General features: G+C 53.1%; 1 protein-coding gene across 1 annotated transcript in view; it reads left to right on the top strand.

Moving 5' to 3' along the window:
• Positions 1-6: 6 nt before the first annotated feature.
• The window catches only part of LOC111732779 (transmembrane protein 266-like), a 33,856-nt gene continuing 11,037 nt past the window's right edge, over positions 7-22,825 (top strand). Inside the window, exons 1-3 of the mRNA XM_023524724.1 lie at positions 7-213; positions 17,489-17,618; positions 19,355-19,537. Coding sequence (XP_023380492.1) covers positions 17,605-17,618; positions 19,355-19,537 — 197 coding nt within the window. The 5' untranslated portion in view covers positions 7-213; positions 17,489-17,604. The remainder of the gene's footprint in view (positions 214-17,488; positions 17,619-19,354; positions 19,538-22,825) is intronic.

Below are 22,825 nucleotides of genomic sequence, written 5' to 3'. Positions count from 1 at the left end.
CCCGCCTCGGTGCTGGCGCCGCCTGCCTCCGTCCGGCTGCGCTCCGCGGGGCACGGCCGGAGCCGCCTGTGACTTGGTGCGGCGCAGCTGGCACTCTGGAACCGGGGGCCGTCTCCGCACCCGGACCCCGGACCCCCGCTCTCCCCTCAGGTGTGCGCCTCACCTGCCTCCCCAGCGCTCCGCCTTGCTCCGAGCCGCGGTCCGAAGACGCAGGTGTGTGGAACTGACTTTCTGTTTTTTTCTCCCCGAAATACTGTGGCGAAAAGAGTAGAAAAAGCTGGAAGCGGGTGGCATGACGTGTGGGAATACGGGACAGGACCGTGGGTGCTTCTGCCGCGTCAGAGCGCCACATGCTTTCTTGAGAAGGACACGCTTCTCGAGTGCTCGTGTGTGCCAGGTGCCGAGCGAGAGCGACCTCGTTTAACGCTCAGCACCGACCCGTTATCTCCTTGTTGAAGACGAAGCTGACTTGAAAAGGTTAGGTGGCTTGCCCAAGGTCACTGTCAGGGACCGGGGAAGGATGCAGATCGCTGGGGTGTCGGGGGGCCCTGGAGAAGCCGTTAACCCCGGGGTTGCCGCTCCATGCACCTGTCCATTAAGTTCGAGCTTCTGCACGAGCTCACAGGCTTGGATCCGATTTTCCACCTGGTGGAGTCCGCACCGACCTTTGCGGCCTTCGCGGAGAGAAACTTGGTTTACAAGTGGGTCCGCGTGGAATTTTTTGGAGGTGGTACCGAGCCTATAAAAAATGGGGCCCAAGATACGCTTCCATTTAACTCTTACACACGAGCAGTTAGGTTCGAATAGAAGTTTCCCTTCGGATTTAAATCTTTCAGCGCACACACATCAGGTAGGACAAAGCATTCGTTTTTGGTCCTCCCGTCCCCCTGCAGCCTCGCTGTGCCCTGCCAGGCACAGGATCAGTGTCCCTGTCGCAGAAATCCATACCACCCTTGGACCCTAAACCCAGTTTTGCTATCTACGATCGTAGCAGTTATCTATTTGAAAGTTTGGGAATTCGTGCGTTCAGCTGTGGCTGTTTATTTAATCTTTTTTTTTTTTTTTTGTAGGCGCCTTATTATAATGCAGGTATTGGATTTTGCTACACGTTTCCAGCAGTTCTCATAGGTTTACAAATTGCTGGAGTTGCAGCAATGGAAAATTCAGCCAGTGGGGCTACAGGGTTGTATATCCAGGCCACATATTTGAGGTGATGGTGAGAAAGGTATAGGCAAATATAAGGGATCATTTGAAAATTATATTCCGTGGAATTTAGACCTTTTAATTATAAATTGGTGAACGACACTAGGTAGGAAGGATAAGACTCCTGTAGGTTCCGTAAGCTCTGTTTTCTTCCTTGGGTTTCAGAACAGCATGATGTTACTTTTTATTACATCGTTCTATGGACAGTGAAGCAGTTTGCATAGCCCTTTGCTTCATGGAAAACACCTGGTTTGGGAAGAGCCCATTCCGTTGCTTATGGAAATGCTGAGGTGGAGTCTTTCTGCCCTGGGGTTTCCAGTCTGATCAGGAAACTCTAGAGTCCTGGTGTTAATGGGGCGGGAAGCAAAGGGAGCTGTTGCTTGATTTCTCGGGGGGAAATGGGGTTTTTTATGAGGGCATCACCGTCTTCCTCAGTCAGAAACCTCGTAATCACGCATCCAAGCAGTGGACGAGTCTGCTCTCTTCCATGCAAGTGGATTTTATTCAGTGGCGAGCTGAGCACCCTTTTTGGTGCAGTCGTCAGTTTGAGGAATGTAAAAATGTTTCTGGACTACATTTCCCCCCCGAAACATGTTTAAGCTGGGAAGAGCCAGAGGGAACCTATGGATGCTTAAGCATTATTTTATTCCCCTCACCAAGCGTCTTTTTTAGGGGGTGGGGAAAGGTAGTGGAGCAACTAAAATTTTTCCCAGCTGTATACCTAGCATGCATTGCAGTGCCTGATCGTCATGCACATTTGAATACATCGTTGAGTAAGACACTGGCGATTGCCATGTTTGTCTTTCCTTGACCTTGTAAACTACTTTGTTGTGACATGTGTTTTTTCTCTTATGTATTTGTTAATTTAGTTTTCTTTAAAAAGATTTTTTTCAGCGTCAGCAGTCTTGAATCACGAAAGTTCATAGCTTAAGGGAAGCACTTGATTTTTATCTGGTCTCTTTTTCTCTCCTTGGTGGCAGCCACAGCAAGGGCTTTTAAGTTTATTTAGAAAGTGGTTCACAGCCCACAAGTTAACTCATCCCCTTGCCAAACTGAAACAGCTGGAGTCCACAGGTGCAGGCCAGGCACACCCACCGCAGGACTTTCACCTGGTCCGGGTCTCCGGTCTCGTTGAGAACCCTAGAGACCCCTTTGGCTGTATTTGCACTCCGTTTTCCCGTGTGGAAATTATAAGGCTTCCTAAAGGTAGAGCACACCGGGTGGGCCAGGCTGCAGGGTGGAAGGGACGCTGCTCAGACCGCTTCTGCCTCAGTTCGAGCCTAGATCGAGATTGCTGTTTGCAGATGGGATATGTTTTTATTGTGAAATGTTCAGCTATCATGTAGGTGTAGGTCAGTGGTTAGAATCTTTGGTAACTTACTCCTTAGCATATCCCAATTAATTGTTTGGTGTGGATCCCTCCATGTTCTTGAATATGGATACTAAAATATTACTGTTTGCTGACAGTGTTATACACAGTTGCATACTGTTGCAGTTTCTTGTCTTGTACTTGGTAATGCCCCTTGGCGGGCTTGGAGACCTCTGAATATTTCTAGAAACCTTTCATTGGGCCCCAGTGTGAGCCAGAGCGGACGTGTGCGACCAGGGGCGGAGGAAGGGCAGTAGCGTGTGTTGCGTAGGGGACGCGGTGTGAGCTGTGTGCTGGGATGGGCGTCTCAGTCTGCAATTCCTTTATCTTTCGCAGTCACCCTTTGTGGGCAGCTGGTTGCAGTCGAGGTTCGAGCCCAGGTCATTGTGGCTCAGACCGCAGGCTTTCCTTATGCTGGCAGAATGACGAGCGCTTGGCCCCGTCGCCCCCTGGCCTCCTTGCTGGTCATAGCCTCGGGGCCTCAGTGCCAGCGGCTCCCTTTCCTGGAATGCTCTTCTGCAGACGCCTGCCCCTCACCTCCTCTCGGCTCTGCTCAAAGTCTGACCACTCCTTCCGCAGGCGTCCCTGTCCCTCCTCCCCGCTTCGCTCCCGTTCGTAGCCTCTCCTCGCTCACGTGTAAATTAGTTATGTTTGTCGTCCATCTCCCCCGGGAATGAACACTCCAGGGCACAGGGATTTTGTCTATTTTATTCACTTTCCGAACCCCGATGCTGTGGAAAAGAACTGGTGGCCTTGAATCTTTCCAGCCACCGCGCCCCCCTCCGGTTTGTGGCCGATAATCCTTACAGTTCCCTGTAGGGAGCAGTGACATCTCTGAAATGCAGAGGCTCTCTGCGTGTGCGTTTGGGGGAACAGCAAGGAAGTGGGGAAGAATGGGGAGAGACCTTGTGTTACTTGGAGCTGGTGTTGGGGAGAGAGGATCCTCCCAGGTAGAGTGGGAAGGCTGGGGAGTGTGACAGGGCAGCAGAGGGTGCCTGGGGAGATGGCCTGGGGTGGAGAGGAGACCTGCGTGTGCCCTCTGTTGGAGGGCAGAATGTTTTGGAGACTTCCAGAGATTCCACCAGCTTTCTCAGTGGCCTAGGTCCCTAGAAAAGAAAAGGAATCCATGGACACCCACGTAGGTGCGTTGGTCACTGCACCCCCAGCATCAGCGGTTGCATTTTTAGAGGTTACCCGGTGGTGTCCTCCCTGCTTAAGTCTGGGTGTGAGAGTTCCTTGCCAAAGCGCAGGAGTCTGAGTTTTGCAGGAAGCAGGTTCCAACAGCAGCCCAGCCCGAGGTTCCTCGGGCCCAGGCAGTCCCGGACTCTGCCCTTCCATACGTCTGTAGTCGGCAGTAGTTCCTGGGCTGTAGCAAATGATGGGCCTTTGGGGACTCATACAACACTGTAGAAATGAGTGGGGGCGCTGGAAGGGCTTAATTGTCGTGGGATGAAGTCTCCCCAGAACCGCGTTTCAGCCACTGGGAGGCCTCCTCCCGCCCCCCCCTCTCCTCCAGGGCTTGACTTGCTGCCCTAGGCAATCTCAATTATCCAGCCAGCGGAGAATTCTCCCTCAAAGAGTGCAGCCTCCCCAGAACTGTTTCTGACTTGTGACGGAAACTACTCAGTAGCTAAGCCCAGGGCTGGTAACTCGAGCTCCCACAGCTCATTAGAACAGAAGTTTAACCAGGACCCCTGCCCTTTGCAGCCCGGGTCTTTGGACGTCCAGGCGGCAGTCGGGAGCTGCCCTCTGGGTGTCAGCCTCAAGTCATAGCACAAGCTTTCGGCTGCTCCCTCTCGGCTCAAAACTAGCCCAAAGCGAGTGAATTCGCCCATGATTCCCTCAGTCCGCCCCCCGCCCCGCTCCTCCGGTTCCAGAACCGCTATTCCGTCCAGCCAGTGCAGCAGATAAGGCCAAGCAAACCTCCGTGTCGCTGCCCCTCAGAATAGTCACATCTCCGTATTCTATCTGTATTCGATGCAGTGTTTTTAAGCAATTTCCGTGACACCTCCTAATTTTAACCACGACTGCTAAATGTGTCAGTTTGGTCCTTCAAAACAAAAGAACAGAAAGAAACATTCTAATCCCTCAAATAGAGAAAACGTTCTGTCGCTCTGGGGCTCGGAGGGTCCTCTGTCCTTGTCCCTTCACTGTCAATTTCCGCCCAGGGCTGTGTTTGCTGTCACCGCCTCCTCCTCGTCCTGCAGGGGACCCCTGGCCCCCCCTCTGCTGAAACAGATTCTTAAAGGTCACTGTGGTCGCCTGAACCCAAATCCATTGGCTGTTTCTAGGATTTCGTTCCCGATGACTCAGCAACATCTGACCCCTCCTTGAAACGTCCCCTGTCGCATAAGCTGTCGGCCTCTCCTCTGTTCGTGCCCTTCGCGCCCTTCCTGTTCTTTGGAGAGGCGGCCCGCAGCCACGGGCGGGCGTGTGTGCTCTGCCCAGGGTTTGAATCCTGGCCGTAAGCGTTTGCTAACGAACCCTGTAACTCTGAGTGATCTGACACCCCTGTGCCTCAGTTTCCTCATCGGTAAAATGGAAAGAGTAGCTATGCCATAGGGCTGTCAGGAAGAGGGTTAAATAAGTGTGTCTACTCAAGAGTAAGCAGTCAGTAAATGTCACCTTTTGTCGTTGTCACTTCCTATTCAGATACCTTCAGAGGCTCCCTTGTGTCTGCAGGATCAAACCCTAACTTTAGCTCCTGATAGTTGCCTTACCGCGGGGACCCTGCCCGTAAGCGCCACTCCCGAACCGCTGTCGCAGTGGCTGCTGGGGGCCACCTCCACCCTCTCCGGCCCCGCCCCTCCTTCCCGGACAGAGTGGGGGGAGAGCGCTGAGCGCTGACCGGACGTGTAGTGAGACACCCTTGCGTGGGCACCATGCCTGTCTCACTCAGGCAGGTTACAGATTCCTTAAGGACACCAGCTCTGATTCATACTTTTAAAAAATCTCCTCCTCAGCATTTAGAACCATACTTTACGTGCAGGAATCTAACTCATATCTCTTAACTATCAAATGCTATGGTTTTCTTGGCCCTTCCACAATCTTTTTTCCTCCTAAACCGAAACTTGTATTGATCAGTCCTGCAGCCATGTGAGTTTTACATGGGAAAACTGAGACGAGGAGAGTTAACCAGCTCAGAACGTTTTGGGAACGAGTAGGGGTATATAGAAACCATTTAAAGAACGGGGAGCACAGGGAGTAATTAAATGTATTTAAAAAGGGGTTCACAATCCTACCAACCTATGAAGCTGTTCGGATTGTCTAGTGTTTGGAGCTTTTTTCCTGTCCTCATGATGTTCCTCCAATTAAAATGAGCCGCGAAAGTGTGAGTGGGGAATCCGAACACTTCAGACCTTGTCACAGGCCCGTCCCGAGCCACTTGGTTCTAGTCTTGCTGCATCTCCCCCTACGGCCTGGCAGAGAGGACATCGAAGCTGAACGAAGATCAAAGCGGAGGGGCTGCCTGATGTAAAAATGACTCAGTGTCTATAGATCAGTGACAGATTGTGTCATAAATAGAAAGATGTAAACAAAGTAGTTACAGAAACTCAGACCATCTTATCTCTAGAGGTCTCCAGTCTGAACGCCATAGTACATTCTGGGGCTGTCGTGATCACCTTGGAATATTTTTGCTGGAATTGTATTTAAGTGCCCAAAATACATTTACAGTGTCTTTGACAGTAAGTGTATTAAACCAAAAATACCAAAAATATTTCTGGAGAAATCTTAGTTGATTACCATTGGAGGAAATTATATTTGATGTGAGGTCAGCTGGCTGTCCCCACCAGAGACGGCTTCTGACCACATTGCTGCTCTAAGACGTCAGGTGCTTCGGGGTGAAGTAGGAATGACAGGTGCTCCGCGCTTTGGTAAAGGGCCGCGGTTGCTCGGTATTCTTTCTGGCTGTTAGAAAATGGAGCTGTAGACTTGTGACTTAAAGCCCACCTCTAATTGACAGTCACCATTATATTCTTTCTAAATGCCGTTGCATTTCAGCAGACTGAAAGTAACAGTTACATACGTCACTCTACGAAAAACATCAAGTTTCCAACCTTGGGAGAGAGCTGCTTTGGCCAGAGAGCACGTTTGGCTCGTTAGCTGCCTTTGGAAAGGGAAGGCATACCCAGGAGGCCCCAAGGCGCTTGCTCACCAGTAGTGCAGAATAAGCCTTTCCAGAGTCAGGGGGGCCGGCTAGAGCCACGTGTTCCACAGGCAGCTGTGAGCATCTTCAGCATTCCAGACTCCTTTGGACAGGGGAGGAGCCCAAAGATCATGTCCCGAGTGTGGACTGAGGTGTATGTATCCCCGCCCCCCCCCCCCCCCCCCACGGTATGAGGTGACTGCTCTGTAGGAGGTAATTACGGTTAGATGAGGTCATAAGAATGGGCCCTAATCCCATAGGTCTGTGGCCTCAGGGGGAACAGAGAGTTCTTTTCCTCCCTCCACCCTGTGAGTGTACAGAGAAAAGGCAGCTGTCTACAGGCCAGGAAGAGAGCTCTCCCCAGAAGCTGAGCACACCAGCACCCTGATCTGGGGCTTCCAGCCTCCAGACTGAGCACTTTCTGTTGCAGAAGCCACCAGCGTGTGGTGTTTCGGTATGGTAGCCCAAGCTTTGAGCTGGATGTGAGACCGTAGACTTGACTTAGACTGTATGAGTTTTTTAAAAAACATCCATCTTAAAGTTAGTCTTAATTACTGAAGTGAGGTGGTTCTTGACAGTGTGAGTAACCAGAAAGTTATGGTCAATTGGAAGACAAAGGTTAGAGAGAAATAATGCTATTTCTAGTCGTAACCACGTTCAGACTGCTACTTGTTACTCCTTTTCCAAAAATAACATTCCGTGTTTGACAAGAAGCATCACACTAAGGCATTAGGATTCTTGGAGTCCAGCCTCGGCTGGTCCACAAACGAGGAGTGTAATCCTAGGCAAGTCACTTCACTCTTCTGGGTCCTGGTCCCCTTTCCTAGTGAGTGATGGGACTAGGCTTTATGGTTTAGGGGCCCCAGAATAGTTTTTCTCCTCTGAATCGTGCAGTGTGTTAAACCAGCAGGAGGATGTCATTCGCATGCTGAGCTTGCTTTACAAATCAGACTTTGGTCATATTTGCCGGAAGAGTCAAGCTCAGATGAGTGACATTCAGCAGGAGGAAACCTCAGCACATCTGAAACCCTTAATTGTGCGCTATAGGCAGCTCGGTAGCTTGATCTGTGTCAAAAGATGCGGCGTTCTCAAGTGACACGTATAGAGTTTTTGCAGTGGCTTGTTCACCTGTAGCATGATGGGTCTGGGTCAGACAGGTAGCATTTACATTTTCTACTGAGTCTGCGTTTGAAAACTCGAATGCCCCTCCGTGTAGACTACAGGCTGCTTGTCCAGTCCCTGTGGCTATGAGTTCATTGAAATTGATGACACTCCATGGGAAGTCTGGGGCCCACAGCCAGTGACACTTACAGTTTCTTTCCGGATTTTACGTATAAATACTGTCACCACACTTGGTGTAAGTTCTGTTTTTTGTTTCTTTTTAATACTCCAGTCGGGCTGCCATTCTCAGTTGGGATGTTACAATTGTTGCTGTGTAACGAATTACCTCAAAACGGACTGGCTCGAAGGCCATCGTTCTGTGTGGCTTGAACTGGCCGGCCTGAACGTGTGGTGCAGGAGACAGATGGCCGTCACGGTGTGGGGAAGGGAGCGGCTTCTCCGTGGCCGGGATGGAGTCCCCCCCCCCCCCCCCCCCCCCCCCCCCCGCCCTTTGCTTGCTGGCGGTGCCCGGACACCTTGCTCTGACTCTGTGCAGCTCGCAGTCCCTGATCAGCTCTCCCGCGTTCTGACCGGGGGTCCTGGCTGTGAACATGAGCATTCTCCATACTTGATACTCTCACACGTGTGGTGATGAATACATCCACAGCCTAATTTTTATTCTTGTGAGCTTGATTAGCATGATTTAGCTAATCAACCTTGAGAGTGACAGAACTAGAGGCCACAGGCCACATCCTGACACTTAGTAAATTTGCCAAGCTAAAGCCACACAGCGAGACTTTTTGGTAGACAGCCTCTGGTCTTCCAGATACCATCTGATGTGATCACTGATTCCTCTGTGCTGCCTCAGGGGACATCATGTTTCTCCATACAAAATCTAGGAAGTGTGTTTATTCAGCAGACTTTTTTTCTCGTACTCACATGTGGGAGTGAACGCAGAGGCTGGAGAGCTTGAACGTTCCCCTTTACGGAGAAGGTCCTCAGCTCCTGTGTAAGTTCCCTGGGGCTGCTCTAGCAAAGCACTCCAGGCCAGGGGCTAAAGCAGTAGAAGTTTATCCCGTCACAGCTCTGGAGGCCAGGGGTGTGCGATCAGGTGTCGGCGGGGCCGCACGCCATCCAGAGGGGCGGAGAGCCCTCCTCGCCTCTTCTGGTGGCCCCAGGCTGTCCTCGGCTCGTGGCGGCATCGCTCCCGTCTCTGCCCCCATCTCACGTGGCGTCCCCCTCTTCTGCCTCTTACTGGGGTTCTGTCTTGGATTTAGGGCCCACCCCACTCCTAACTCATCACAAAGGCCTGTTTCTAGGTGAAGTCACGCTTCGAGGTTCTGAGTGAACGTGGGGGACACTGTCCCCTCACTGCATGTCCTGAAGTGGAGAAGGTGCGCAGGCTTGCACTGTGTCGGACACGAGTCAGCTCCAGCAGAGGCTGTGGGCCCTGATCGCGATTATAGGAGCTGTGAGGCGGGTAAAGAAGCTTCCTCGTAGCAGGGTGTCCAGGGGCACACTGTCTGGTGGTAGCAGTGACACAGCAACGTCTTCCGTTAAGGTCCCTGAAGGCGCCCTTCCAAGCCGGGAGCAGTGGACCCGCCCACTGGGTCTCTGCCTTGCCCAGCTGAGCTCACCCGCAGTCCCTGCCACCTCTGCTGGTGCGGCCACCTGTCTCCTGGCCGGGGCCTCCACAGCTTTGCAGCTGCCCGTGGACACCGGGGATTTTTCCGAAGGCTCCTCTTCTGCGAGGGCGGGTTTCTCCCCTACGGGGCGGCACACCCAGCTTATTACCACCTCGACATTTGTGCACTGAGCTCCAGAGGTCACAGGAAGGAAGGCCTCCACATTGTGTCCACAGTTGGAACATAGTGCTGTCTTGCCATGCCACTGACTGCACACACCAGTGACCTCATCTTCCGTTAGGTCGGCCTGCGATGCACACCAGCGGGGGATTTTTTCTGATCCTTCCTGTTTCAGTTGGAAGATAGCGTGTTGTCTGTCAGAGTATCATATTCTAGTTCCCAGACTGCCTCGTTAATCCTCATTCATTCGAATAAGACCTTGGGGGACGCAGTATGCAAATTAAACCCACCCTATAGGCAAAAACTGCCTGTAGCACCCCGCACTGTGCCCAGGCTTACTACAGATGATTGTTCCAGCCATAGTGGAGCAGAGCCTCTGAAACAGAGGGAACCAAGTTGCCTTGGCTCCTTGCAGTGGAGGCAGGTGGACTTGGGTTCCAATCCAGGTTAGCCGCTCACTGACAGTGTAGACCCAGGCGAGGTCCTTGACCTCCCTGAACCCAAGTTCTATAAATTGTAAACTGTCAGTAAATGGGGCCTAAAACTAAATACTTTGAAAAATTATTTTAAAAATTTAGTGAAAACTTCCAGCACCAGGCCTGTTACACGGTCACCTGTCCATAAATCAGCCCACTGCGATCGTGGGCAGAATCCATGGCACGTGGATAACACGTGGCTGGCTGATGGCACCCTGTGCTTTCAGGAAAATAGCCCCTGAACCACGCGACGGACCAGTGCCTCTCCCAACAGGGTTTTTTTCCCTAGAGCTTTCCCCATTTTCCTGCCATTTTCTCTTACCTTAAAATAAGAATTATTCTTCCTTTACGAAACCGACGACCCTTGTACTCTTGCTTCTGTCCTTTCCTGCCTGCGTTAGAACTTGTTTACACACTTCATCTTTCTGTCTCTGTCACGTGTTCTTCAACAAGCTCGAGTCGTGCCTTTGCTTGGAAACACCCTTCCCTCAGCCCTGCGGCCCGCTCAGGAGACAGGTGACCTCTTCCTTCCGCTGTCACACTTCCCGAACAACTCTAAACTTCCTTCAGCACACGTCTGCTGCGCGCAGCCGCGTGCTGGGTACCGTGCTGGACGAAGCGTGGACACACGACACCACCAGTTTTGCTCAGTCTCAGGCACGATCATGACCAAGCCCTTAGCATGTTCTGGTCTGGCCTGTGTCCCTCGCATGGGCCCACTGGTCTCTGTTCTCAGCCTCGCCAGCTTCATTTCAGTGTCCTGAGCGGTTCCAAATGCTCTCCCAGCACAAGGAAGGAACACACTTCCCCTAAGCACATCCGTTGTCTCGTCAGATCACAAGTCAGGGGAGCCCTCCCTTCCCTCCCCGCCGGGGACAGGTCCTTGTCCATCCTGCTAGACTCTTCAGTTTCTTTATTCAGAACAGTGACTCAATTTCCAATTCCGCATTTATGGGCGTAATTATATGACTCTCTTTTCCTCTCTGCCCTAAGTTCTGTGGGGTCAGGGATCCTGACAATTTTCGCTCGTCATTCTGTGCATAGTCCCGGCATCTTGTCTGTCTGGTGGGAGGCTACCCGCAGACATTGTGGGTCTGTCTAGTGGAAAGAAGACAATCATGTACTCTAGTGCTTGGAGCAGAGTATGACGACGGATTTAAACCCCCTGTGTTGGGGGTTTACACAGAACCTAGCTGTTAGATCATGGGGGTGTAGGTGCAGGTGTGAAGTCATCAGCAAACACCTACAAAAAGATGAGTAGGCATTCGTTATGCAAATGAGGAAGAAAATGGGACTCCGGCAGACGGAAGGGTTTGTGCAAAGGTGTGAAATAACAGCTCAGTGAGCTTGGGCGTGACTGGGGTCAAGGGGGTGTGTGCAGGAGGGATGGGGCTGGGCAGCTGGGATGCGGATAATGGAGGGCTCCGCCCATTTCCCCATGGAATTTTAGATTGTCTGCAAAGAGCCAGAGATGAGTTTGTAAGGAGGAAAAAGTATGACATTTGCTTTTTAGACTTCTTTTGGCAGCTGGAACTCTCACCCACGGCTGGTGCAATTATAAAATAGCAAAGTGGCTACACTTAGAAAGCTGTTTGGCACTATATTATAAAGGTGAACATATTCCTGTCTTACACGCTGGCAATTCTCCTCCCAGATATTTACCTAAAACAACATTTGTGTTCAAAAAAGACCGACACGAAAACGTTCATGACAACTTCATAAGAGCCCAAACTGGAACAATTCAAGTTTCCATCGATGGGCAAATGGAAAAATAAACTGTAGTATTTCCATACAGCCGGGTGCTCCTCAGCCTCATAAAGGGGCGCAGTACTGATAAATGCAAATCCTCAGGCGAGGCTCACAGACGTGTCGTGCTGAAGAACCCGGCATAAATCCTCCACATCGACTGGTTTCATTTATGCACAGAGTAAGAGCAGGCAGTGTAATCTCTGGGAAGAGAAGTCGGCATGGCCTCGGTGCCAGGGACCCGACTGCAGAGAGTCACGAGGGAACTTTCTGGGATAATGAGAATCCTGATTGAGGTGGCAGTTCTGTTGAAACCCATCCGACTGTACACTCACAGTGCGTGTGTTTCATTGTATGTGAATCATGCGTGTTTCTTTTAAGGACTGGAGGAAAAAGACCTTTTCGGAGGTAGTGTGGAGAACACAGGAAGAGGGATCGAGGCCCGACTTCGGAGGTCGTAATAATGCAGCCGAGAGATTTCGGGGACAGGATTTAAGCAGTGGTAGTGGGCTCGAAAAAAGAGGAAGGGAATTTCTGGATCGTGGAGGTGACAGACTTGACAGGGATGAAATGTGAATAAGGACGTTTATTGTAGCACGTTCCAGTGGCCAGAAAGAAAATCTGAAAGCTACCTTGCAGCAGGAACAGTGCTTCCTAAGTGACAGAGCAGCCATGCAGTGGAGCGTTATGCAGCTGTTAGGTAAACAAGGAGTTTGGGCTTTTCCTCCTTGACCCGGGAGAGGGGTTTCTACAAGGTGTCGTAGAGGCGAAAGCAAAAAGCAGATGAGTGTGAATAACACATATTTTTAAATAAAACAGACAACAACGTGTTTTTGTAAATACATCAGCACAAGAAAAAGTACGGGGAGACGTGTACAGATTTAACGTTGGTATCTGTGTGCGTGGGTGCGTGGGGGGCGACCGCAGGGAGGCAGGAAGGGTGGCAGAAGCAGGCAGAAGAGAGAAAGGAGCCACTAAAAAGGTGAGTTTTATGATAAGCAATGCGTGTATATGAACGAATAAGAAAAATGTAAATCTTTATCTACTGACCAGAAAACATGTCCATTGTACATCGCCAATAAAAGCAAAGCGTAAAGTCGGTTTTAGTTGGTTAACCACGAATCCGCAGAGTTGGCTGAGGCACATGAGCACGTTTGTGTGGCTCTGAGCAAGGGCTTCCATGCCTGGGTGTTAACGCGCGGTCCTCAAGCCAGAGGCGGGGGTTAAAATGGAGGCCCGGGAGCAGTTTAGCTGTCCAGGAATATACATCTTTGTTTCTATGCGTCGCAGTGGATATTCGTCTAATGTATCAGAGATCTATTGCCACAATGATTTCATATAACAGAGGACCACGAAAACTTGGTGGCTTAAAAAAAACCTTATTCTTAACAGATGGCAGACATTGTGCCTGCCAGTGAGGAGTCATTAGGTACTTAATATTTATGAGGAAGTTTACAGCTTTCAAAACACTCTTTGTAATGTTTCATTGTGCTCACCTCCTTGAATTTTAATTTCTGTCTATGCATCTGGCTCTAGCCCACGAGTCTCTCGAGTGCCATGACCATGTCTCATTTATCTTGGTCATCTCGGTGTTTAATATGGTTCCTAGAACCTAGAAGGTGCTGACAAATGACTAAGGAATGAATTTTTAAAAAACAACTTTACTTGGCTCGTAAGGCTATGGGTTGGTGATTTCGTCCGGCACAGCTGGGTGGCTGCTCCGGTCGTGGCTGAGCTAACGTGTGTGCGCAGTGGGTGGGGCGGGCAGTCGGCTGGCCTTGGCTGTGGTGACGGTCCTGCATCTTCTCATGGTGACGTGCAAGGGAGAGCGAGAGCCCAGTGATCGCTTTTCACGTTCGTTGGTATATGAAACAGAACCAGTGGGATGGGTACACGTGTGTGTTTGAGAAAGAGGTTTGTTGTAAAGAATTGGCTCACTATGATGTGAGCTCAGAAGTCCAGACCCAGGAGAGCCAAGGGTGTAAATTCAAGCCTGAGCGAGAAGGCTGATGTCCCAGCTCACAGACAGGCAGAGAGAAGATTCTTGCCCAGGCTTTTGTTCTGTTCAGGCTGTCCACTGACTGACAGAGCCCACCCTCGTCGAGGACGTTCCCCTCCTCAACCCAGTCCATGCTGCACGTGTAATCTCGTCCAAAAGCACCTTCACAGGCACACCCAGAAATAGTCTTTCACCAAATATGCTTTTATGTGTCAAGTTATCATGTAAAATTAACCATCACAGCTCACAGTGTACCTGGAAAAAACACGTCACGTGGCCAGGTCCAGCTACAGCGGAACGGGCGGTGAAGTTAGGTGACTGTCTTCGTCCATGCAGGCTGCTGTGACCGAAACCACGCACGTTGCTTTCTCAGTCCTCGAGGCTCGCGACGGCACTCATCGCATTCACGAGGGCCCCTGCCACAGGCCCCACCTCCTCAGACCTCCAGCTTTGCGAGACGGTTGGTTTGCACTTCCTTTATAGAGCACTAGACTCTACCTGCTTCCTGCTAGGCTTGTGCTTTGGGGTTATTTCATTGAGAAAATGCCATTTTTAAATCACGTCATCTTAAGGAATCTTGCCGTCTGAAATGTGCTGCTTGTTAAGGATTGGAACCTCTGACAGATGCAGCCTGCTCACTGTCCACCAGATGCGCCCCTACGCCTCTCGCCCACGTCCTGTCTGCCGTGCTGCGTCCCCAGTGCCACACCTCGTCTCCAGGGCACTGCCATCCCAATCCAGAGAGGCTGCTCCCCCAGCTCAGCCTTTGCTGAGCGAATGTTTAAATCCACGATGCTTTGGAAAATAAGCAAACAAAACCTCATTGATCAACTTTGGAAGATAACCAGATATCAGTTTATTGTTTAGAAAAGCAGTAAATAAAGGGAGGAAAGTTAAGCATTTATCCTTCTTTTTCTATATGGACTGGACCTTAAATAGTTGACGAGGGAGAGTTTGTCTTTCTAGAGACTGATAAATGAAGGACTGATGAAATCATAATGCGACCCTTTAGCAAAGTCTGATGAATTAATGGACCTCGGAAGTGATCACTAGCTGTTAATATCACAAAAAGAGGAACAAGAAACCATTATTTGTCTCAACTGAACTCGCAACAGTGCCTATAATCTTGACAAAAAAAAAAAAATTGCACCTGAATCTCATTAAAGTCTGTAGACCGACTAAAACCTACAGGAGATACAGAGGGGCGTGTAAGTGACGTGGAAGGGTTACAGCCAGCATCATTCAGAGTGCGGGAAGCTTTTCTCGGACTAATGTCCTAGCTTCTCCAATGAACTGCATGGAGAAAATGAGAGAGAGGTAAACCTACAGATGAGATGAGACTTCAGAGTCGTGCTAACCAGTCGTTACGTGTCCACGTTGTTTGATTCCTGATTCAGCGAGCCTGAAAAAAACTTACAGGACAAATGGGGAGATGGGAACAATGCGTGGTTATTGTGATATTAATATTGGTGATATTAAGAAAATATTGTTGGCTTAGGGGTGATCGTAATTTCATGGTTGTCTTTTAAAAGGAATCCTTATCCTAGAGCTACATATTGAAACATTCACAGATGGACGAAATAAATAGCATTTCAAAACAACCACGGAGTGTAGGGGGAGGGGCGAGAATGTTGGGAAAACAAACTGTCCCAGAGCGGATAACTGCTGAGGTTGAGTGATGGGCGTCTAGAAATCCAGTAAACAATTCCATATGATTTAAATTTCCCTTCCAAAAATTAAGAATTTTTTATCCTCTTTATTTGTATTTTTTGCATATGCTTTCTGTTGGCCACACTGCATTAATGTAGTTGTTCGCGTTTATCATTTATAAACAGAGACCGGTCAGTTTTCCCTGCTGAGCGCACACTTGGACTTGGAAGTTCCGCGTGTCTCGCCGGCCTGCCGGACTGGGCGGTCCGCAGCAGCAGAGACCTTCCTGTGGTACCTGCACAGAGCGGACTCTTTGGGTAGAGTGCGAAGTGCTCGCTTAGGAATACGTGTTACGACACCATTCTGAAAGGGGTGTTGCTCACCTGGTCCCCCACTTGTGGCTACCTCGATCCTGCCTTCATTGTCAGTCGAGGTTAGGCAGCCACATGCCCGGTCTTACTAGTGGGAAGAGTTTGTTAGCTTGAGGCTTTATAAGGAGAACAGAAATGTCCGAGACAGACCGAATCTGTTATGGGATGGAGACCTTTATAAAGCCTGCTTTACAGTTAACGCACGATCCCGAGTCCTGCAGAGTTCTGGTTTCAAGGCTTAGCCCCTCCTGACGAAGGTAGACAGAGGCAAGGTGAGCCCTCGGCTAGGTGCGGCCGCACACCATCCGCCTCATTCCCCCGCCCTTGTTCCCCACCTCTTCCTCCATGCTCCTTTCCCTACGAACTTTTGGTGTGGAAGCGGGGTCTCCTGGGCTAGAGCCCTTCGGACTGGAGAACTCTCTGTCCGTGCATTTCCAGCTGCTCTGAGCTCAGACTTCCCTGTGATTTCCGCAGGTTTCCTGAGCTCTTACTCTTCCTGTTTACGTAGAACTTCAAGGAGCTTCCCCACGTGTCAACTTTACCGTCATCCGCTGTTCCCTTTGCAGGGTGGAGCTGTGCACCCTCTGTCTCCTGAGGTCAGCTGCCTCTGAGCCGAGCTGCCGGGTTGGGGTGGGTTTTATCCCGTCTGTGCTGTAGGAAAAGCAGTTCGGGGTAGAAGCAACTTACAAAAGGAAGGCGCTCTGAGAAGCCTCCCTGTAACTTGTGCAGAAGCTCCCAGAACCCAGGTCTGTCTCTTCATCTGCGTACTTACTGCCAGATTGTTACTGTCTCCCAGAGACTTCCAGGTGGTGCCAGAGCACTGGTTTATAGAAAAGTATATTTTGTTTATCGAGTCCATGTTTTAACAGGAAATCTTATGCTCAGCCATCCAAATGCTTTGGAATGTGCTCAGATTCAACAAACTGTGTGATTTAAATTTATAAAATTATAATAAAAGCCAACACTACGCGCCAGGCACTGTTCTGAGCGTTTTCCCTACATTTCCTCATTTAGTTAATGCTATTGTTATTCCCATTTTATAGGCAGAGAGTCTGGGGACAGAGCGGGTAAGCGAGTTCACCGAGGTGATGAGGCTAGTGAGCGGGAGCCAGGCCCTGACCCCTCCCCTGGGAGACCCATCCGGAGGGGGAGCTAGGGAAAGCCTGCGAGGGTGGTGAGGGGCGAGGCAGAGCTGCCAGGCAGAAGCGGAAATGGGAGAAAGAAGTTTGTGGGAAAACACTTGAGATTTTTGAGACAAACCTTACTTTTGAGATTCCTAAAGCCGAAGTATAAAATCACCCCGTTTCTGTAGGCACATTCAGTGGGAACAGTTGCGGATTAGGAATGAGAAAGCCCAGGGTCCATCCCGGCTCTTCTGCCATCTGTATGTGACACAGAAAAGTCATTTTGTCACTCTGAGCCTGTTTCTTCATCTCTCTGAGAGAAATTCTGCCTGTTGTGATATCCCAGAGAGTAATCATTAGGCATCCGTTCAACATGACTGTGAAGAAAAGTGGTCCGTGGAGGGAAGTACGAAGGACTTCCGTTTTCAGACGAGCTCGGGAGGACGTGGGGTTGGCATCCGAGTGTGATAAATTGCCACTCTGTTATTTGTCCTCAGGGCGCCGCACGCGTATGCTGCGTAGAAGGCAGCGTGGAGATGCCGCCCGTCAGCTGCAGCGCCGCTGAGCCGCACTAGACGCCAGGCAGCCCGTGGCTCTGGCCACGTCTTTCGACATGAGCAGCGCACAGTAAGTAGCGCGGGGGCTGAGTTGGGGCTTGGAGCTCGGGCCGTGGGTGCGACCGTCCTGGGCAGATGCAGGCGCTGCCGCTGGTTTGTCCGCGGGCCCAGCGTCGAAACGACCTGTGAGGTCCGCTTCCGCTCCGAGTCGCCTGGCTGCTGTGGTTGCATCACGTCGTTCGCAAAAGCAGAAGAACCCCGCTCTCCAAGACCAGTGTCAGCGTCCCGCAGGACAAGGGTCTTCCCGCTCAGGCAGCCGCCACACACGTCTCCTTTAGCGGGAGGCCCGTCGGAAGCGGGCCTCAGGACGCCGCTGGGAAGCGCAGCGCGTCAGGGGAGTTCACGAGTTCACGACTCGGGAACGGCGAGCAGAGCCAGGAACCGGAGGAGGGTGCTCGCTAGTTTGCGGTTGCAACTCACCGGCACAAATCCAAGATGAGGACAGCACCCCTTCTGTGCCACCACGCTGCCCTGGCCCGCCCATCCGGCCGGCTGGCTTCCAGCCCCGCGAGCGTGGACCGGCTGTCTCCTGCCACAGCAGCACCATGGGACAGCCACCCGCGGACCCTCAGTAGAACGCACAGGCAGCGCGTGCTCCTCCACGTCCGGGGCAGCCAGCCGGACAGCTGCACCAGTCCTGGCTGGATCACACCTGGGCGTGGAACAAGGAGACTGGACTCTGCTTGGCGTGGCTCTCGTCCCTCCCTGGACTAGGCCGGTCACTTTCCAGTTGTGACATCGCAGGGCCGCAGCAGGGCAGAGGTTCACGGGTGCATTCCCATGCCTCTGCTGCCCTCACGTTCGCTCACATCTCATCGGCCAAAACAAGTCACACGAGTGAACACAGAATCGAAGGTTGGGACGTGTCCTTTTCCTGTTGATGGGCGGATCACAGAGCCACGTGGTGCAGGATGTGTAATGTCCCTACGTCTACTTATGTCACAAGCGACCCCCTGTGGTCACCGTGGCAGTGAAAAGTGCCACCACAGTTGCTAAACACCCTGGTGGGCTGGGAGGCGGTGCTGCACTGGGCGAGGGGGTCCCGTCATGCCAGTGGAGGCGACAGTTGTGGGTTATTCGTGGTGCCCATGTGAGCCTGCCAGTAACACGGGGGGAGACCCACAGCTCAGACACTTGAGCGAGTGACCCCATTTCCCGCTCAACCTTCCAGAGGGCGCTGCTGTAGGGCCAGTTCCAGTGGGAAGGGGGCGGCCCCCAGGGACAGCGGCCCCTCCTGTCCTCGCTGCCCCGAGGCCCATGTAGTCTCTCCAGGTCTCCAGGCGGGCGCCCCACCCACCAGCAGTACATCCAGTTGAGAACAAAAGCCTCTGCTCCGTTGGCCACAGGCGGTGGGAAGCATCCCCAGGGACCTTTACAGAGAAACCCAGGAGACAGTTTGAAAACATAATTACTCCCATGTGAAGTCCAGTGACCAAGAAGCCTGAATCTAAGCCCGGTTTCGCTGGTTTGCTGAGTTTCCATGTGGGTCTTCACGTTCCTGTGATGCAGGACCCTGTCCCACAGCTCATAGATTCAAATCTGACCAGTTCCTCTTCCCATGTTCCACCTTTCCTGACTGGTGAGATGTGACGTGAGGGTCCCTCGGGTGGCCGGCAGGGAAGAACGGCAGCCTCACACCTCCCAGCAGCACGGCACAGCGTCTGGTGGTCGTCCCCTCTCTGTGGGGAATGGAGAAGGTGCTGTGCTCGTGAGGGGTGACTGCCCTGTCATACCCTCTCCACTCAGGCCTGCCACCGAAGGGCGTGCTTCCGACGTCGAGATCCTCTCCCAGCACGTGGACGAGGGCAGGAGCTTCGACCCCGGGCCGCTGGTGCCCTTTGCCTACCGAGACTTGCCCCTGGCTGCGGCCGACCTCTCCGCTGCGGGCTCGCAGCTCCTGTCAAACCTGGACGAAGACGACCAAGAAGGGTAGGTGCTGGGCAGGGGCCTTGCGTAACTTTCCGGGGGACCCTGTGGCAAGGCGCTGAGGTTTGAGATGCTGGGTAAGAAGAGACCAGACAGTCACACCGGGCCACCCAGGCCCCTTTCTCCTCAGACGTTTCCTCAGAAAACGGCTCTGGGCACAGAAATCACCTATCACCTCTAGACAGCCTCTCAGGAGGCATTTGTGTAGGACTCCGAGAATTACGACGTTTATTTAAGAGCTGCTGTGCTCTGGAATGGCCCATCCAACCCCTCTCTGCACCCCGGGGATCAGGAGACCGCAGGGGGCAGGGACCTGCCCAAGGTCACAGAGCCCAGAAGGGGTGGCCTCGGATGGCATTGCCCGTGGTCGGCTGACTCTCCAGGGCGGGGGCTGGAGGAGGGCGTTGCAGGTGGTGACGGCTGCGTGTGTGAGGGGACTCGGCCGTGCGGGGCTGCGTCCCACGAGGGTGCTGCCGCGTGCCGTCCCTGCCTCCGAGGTGTGGCCTCCACCTCCTGCTCCGCGCATCGACCTCGCTGGCCGCCTCGGTTCCCAGTGCACGTCTCATTAGCCTGGTCTGTCTGGCAAGCATCCTTTCGGCCGGCGAGTGGGAGGGCGTGAGAGCTGGGTGGGGCCGGGGAGATGCATCGGTGACGCCCTCCTTTCACACGGGGTTGGGGTGCCTGGGAGGGGGGTGTGGGGGGCTGGAGACCAGGGAAGAGTCACACGGCAGACCAGACATTCCCCAGCCCCACTCTGCGCTCTAAGATACAGAGACGTAGGCGCTGGCCAGGGGCTTTGGGGGCCCCCCTCTCTCGGTGCTTGTAAATACCTCGGACCATGCCGGCTGCTTTGATGATGAAAGTGATGGGTCTCCGGATTACTTTAGAAGCCGAGGAGAAGCCTTGGCTAGAGTAAATTTTCAGAGCTTGGACCCCGCTGCCATACTTGTTTTCCAGAGGGGCTCCCCCTTTCCGGAGGGAACTCGCCTAACAATTGTGAAACGATACGTTTTGCAAAATGTCACCCCAGTGGCTTTCTGAAAATATACTTTTCTCCCAGCGTTGTGCGTAGAATCAGCAGGACGTTGGGATGAAAGGACAGGCAGGCAGGTGGGGGATAATCGAGGCGTCCACCAGCTGGAAGGCTGGCCTCGGGCCCCGCGGCCCCTGAGCCAGGGCCGGCTTCACACATGTGCGGCCCGTGCAGTCGTGGGGCCCTGTGCTTGGCCGAATGCTCTGCTGCTGCCACCTCGAGATGGAGTCGTTTCGGTCAAGGACCCCTGCGTTTCCCCCGGGCTCTGAAAATGACGGAGGCGGCCAGTCCTTCCCTGAGCACTAGTGACCGTGTCGCTGCATTCTGTGCTCAAAAGCAGTAGTGCAGCCTGCGGATGCCCCAGCCCTGGACGCCTTTCTCGCCGGTCTGAGCCAGTGCTCAGCGCTCTTCACGTTGACGGTCAGAAGGCGGGAAGGCCTTGAGGGATGCTGGTCGGGGCCGTGTCCGCATGTGTACCCTGTGCGTGTAGAGTGCCGCGGGAGCCAGCCCCGGCCTGAGCAGGAGAGGGTGGACAGGGACCCTTATCACTGCGTCGGCTTCTCAGCTGGGTCTCAGGTTCCTTCTGGCGGGGAGAGGACAGCTGAGGGGCTGAAGGCAGAGGCTCTCGATTCTGGCCCTGGACAGTTGCTTCTGTCGGGTGACAACGGCAGGGCGAAGGGCTTTGTCGTGCAGCCAGGGGCTTCCTGGGGAGAGGCGGAGCAGGCCCCGGGCGGAGGCCGGGGCGAAGCTGGCGATGGAAGAGTGGGCTGCACGGAGGGGGGGCCCTCAGCAGGGCCTCCCCGCTCTCCCGCGTCTCCTGGCCTTTTCTGAAGGAGTTGGCAGTGCCGGGGCGGGGTGGGGGGCGTCTCTGAGAAGCTCCGGTCCAAGCGTTTTGAACTCTGTGTCCGGTAGCTTGCTCGTCTCTGTTTTGTTTAATTCTTTTTCTGGAGCTTCGTTGTGTTCTTTCATTTGGGGCATGCTCTTCCGTGCGGTCATTTCGTCGCCCTCCTGTGTTTGTTTCTGTGTATCAGGTAGAGCTGCCGTGTCTCCCAGTCTTTACAGAGTGGTCTTAGGTAGTAGGCGTCCTGTGGAGCCCAGTGGCACAGTCTCCTGAGCTGAGTGCTTCTTTACGTGTGTCCCTTGTGTGGGTTGTGTGTGCCCTCCTGTTGTGGTTGAGCCTCGGCTGCTGTTGGCACGTCGGTGAGGGGAACCGACCCTCAGGCTGGCCCGTGGTGAGGGCTGGCCGGGACGACAGGATTCACTTTAGCGGGCTCTGGCGCCCTGGGCGTGGATCTTCTGCGGGAAATGAAGAGACCTCGGGGCCTAGCAGTCCACCTTTGGAAGAGGGACACTGGGTTTGCAGAGACCCACGCAGGGCGCAGACTGGAATTTCTCCTTCTCTTACCAGCCACAGCACGTCGAAGGCCTGGTTGGTGTGCAGGGTCTGTGCTAGACAGGGGGCCACAAAAGGGGATTCAGAGAGGGCCAGAGTCTCTGCGCCAGGTGGTAATGGCAGGGTGTCGAGGCAGCAGGCGGGCGAGGGCCAGCACCCGCTTACAGAGGCAGCTCTGGCCACAGCGAGAGGGAGAGTGTGTAGAAAGGGTCACGGGAGAGTAGGTAGCATGGTCTTTGTAAAAAGATGTATAGGTAGAGTAAGGAATGGAAATAGTTAGCCTTTTCTAATGTGCTGCAGGGTCTGAAACGTCTAACCCGAGTGTTCACGCCAGACCCCCAGACGAGAGAGGCCTGGGAGGAAGGCGGAGGAGACGCGGGCCTTGGCGCTCGGTGATGGTGCCCGCAGCATGTTTCTGCTGAGGCTTCGCAGTCAGGAAGCAAACACAGTGGGGCGTGAGATCGGGCCAGAAAAGGCAGGTCCAGTCCAGCAGCGTCTCTAATGAAGACTGAGAGCTCCAGCTCTGCCAGCGAACCCAGGCTGCAGGCGGGGTGGGGGGAGTGGAGGAGGAACCTGCCGGAGCAGGAAGCCAAAGTTCACATTCGCCTTCCCGTACTGTTGTCACTCAAGGGCCACCTCCTCCAGAAAGTCCTCAGTCCCCCACCCCACCCAGGCTGGGGCTTCACCTCCGTGCCCCGTAGCCCTCGGCCTGCCTCTGTCACTGTGGTCTGTTCTCGAGTCTGTCTCCAGCACTGGCCCAGGGCTCCCCCAGGGCAGGGGACAGCTCCTGTGAGCCCAGAATGTGGGGCAGGCCGCGAACAAACGAGCGAGTGCGTGGGTGAGGCCATGTACGGATAAGGATTAG

Source organism: Pteropus vampyrus, unplaced genomic scaffold (assembly GCF_000151845.1).
Source record: "Pteropus vampyrus isolate Shadow unplaced genomic scaffold, Pvam_2.0 Scaffold489, whole genome shotgun sequence".
NCBI lineage: Eukaryota > Metazoa > Chordata > Mammalia > Chiroptera > Pteropodidae > Pteropus > Pteropus vampyrus.
The sequence above is the reverse complement of the archived record's forward strand: the minus strand, read 5'-3'. Positions and strand labels throughout refer to the sequence as shown.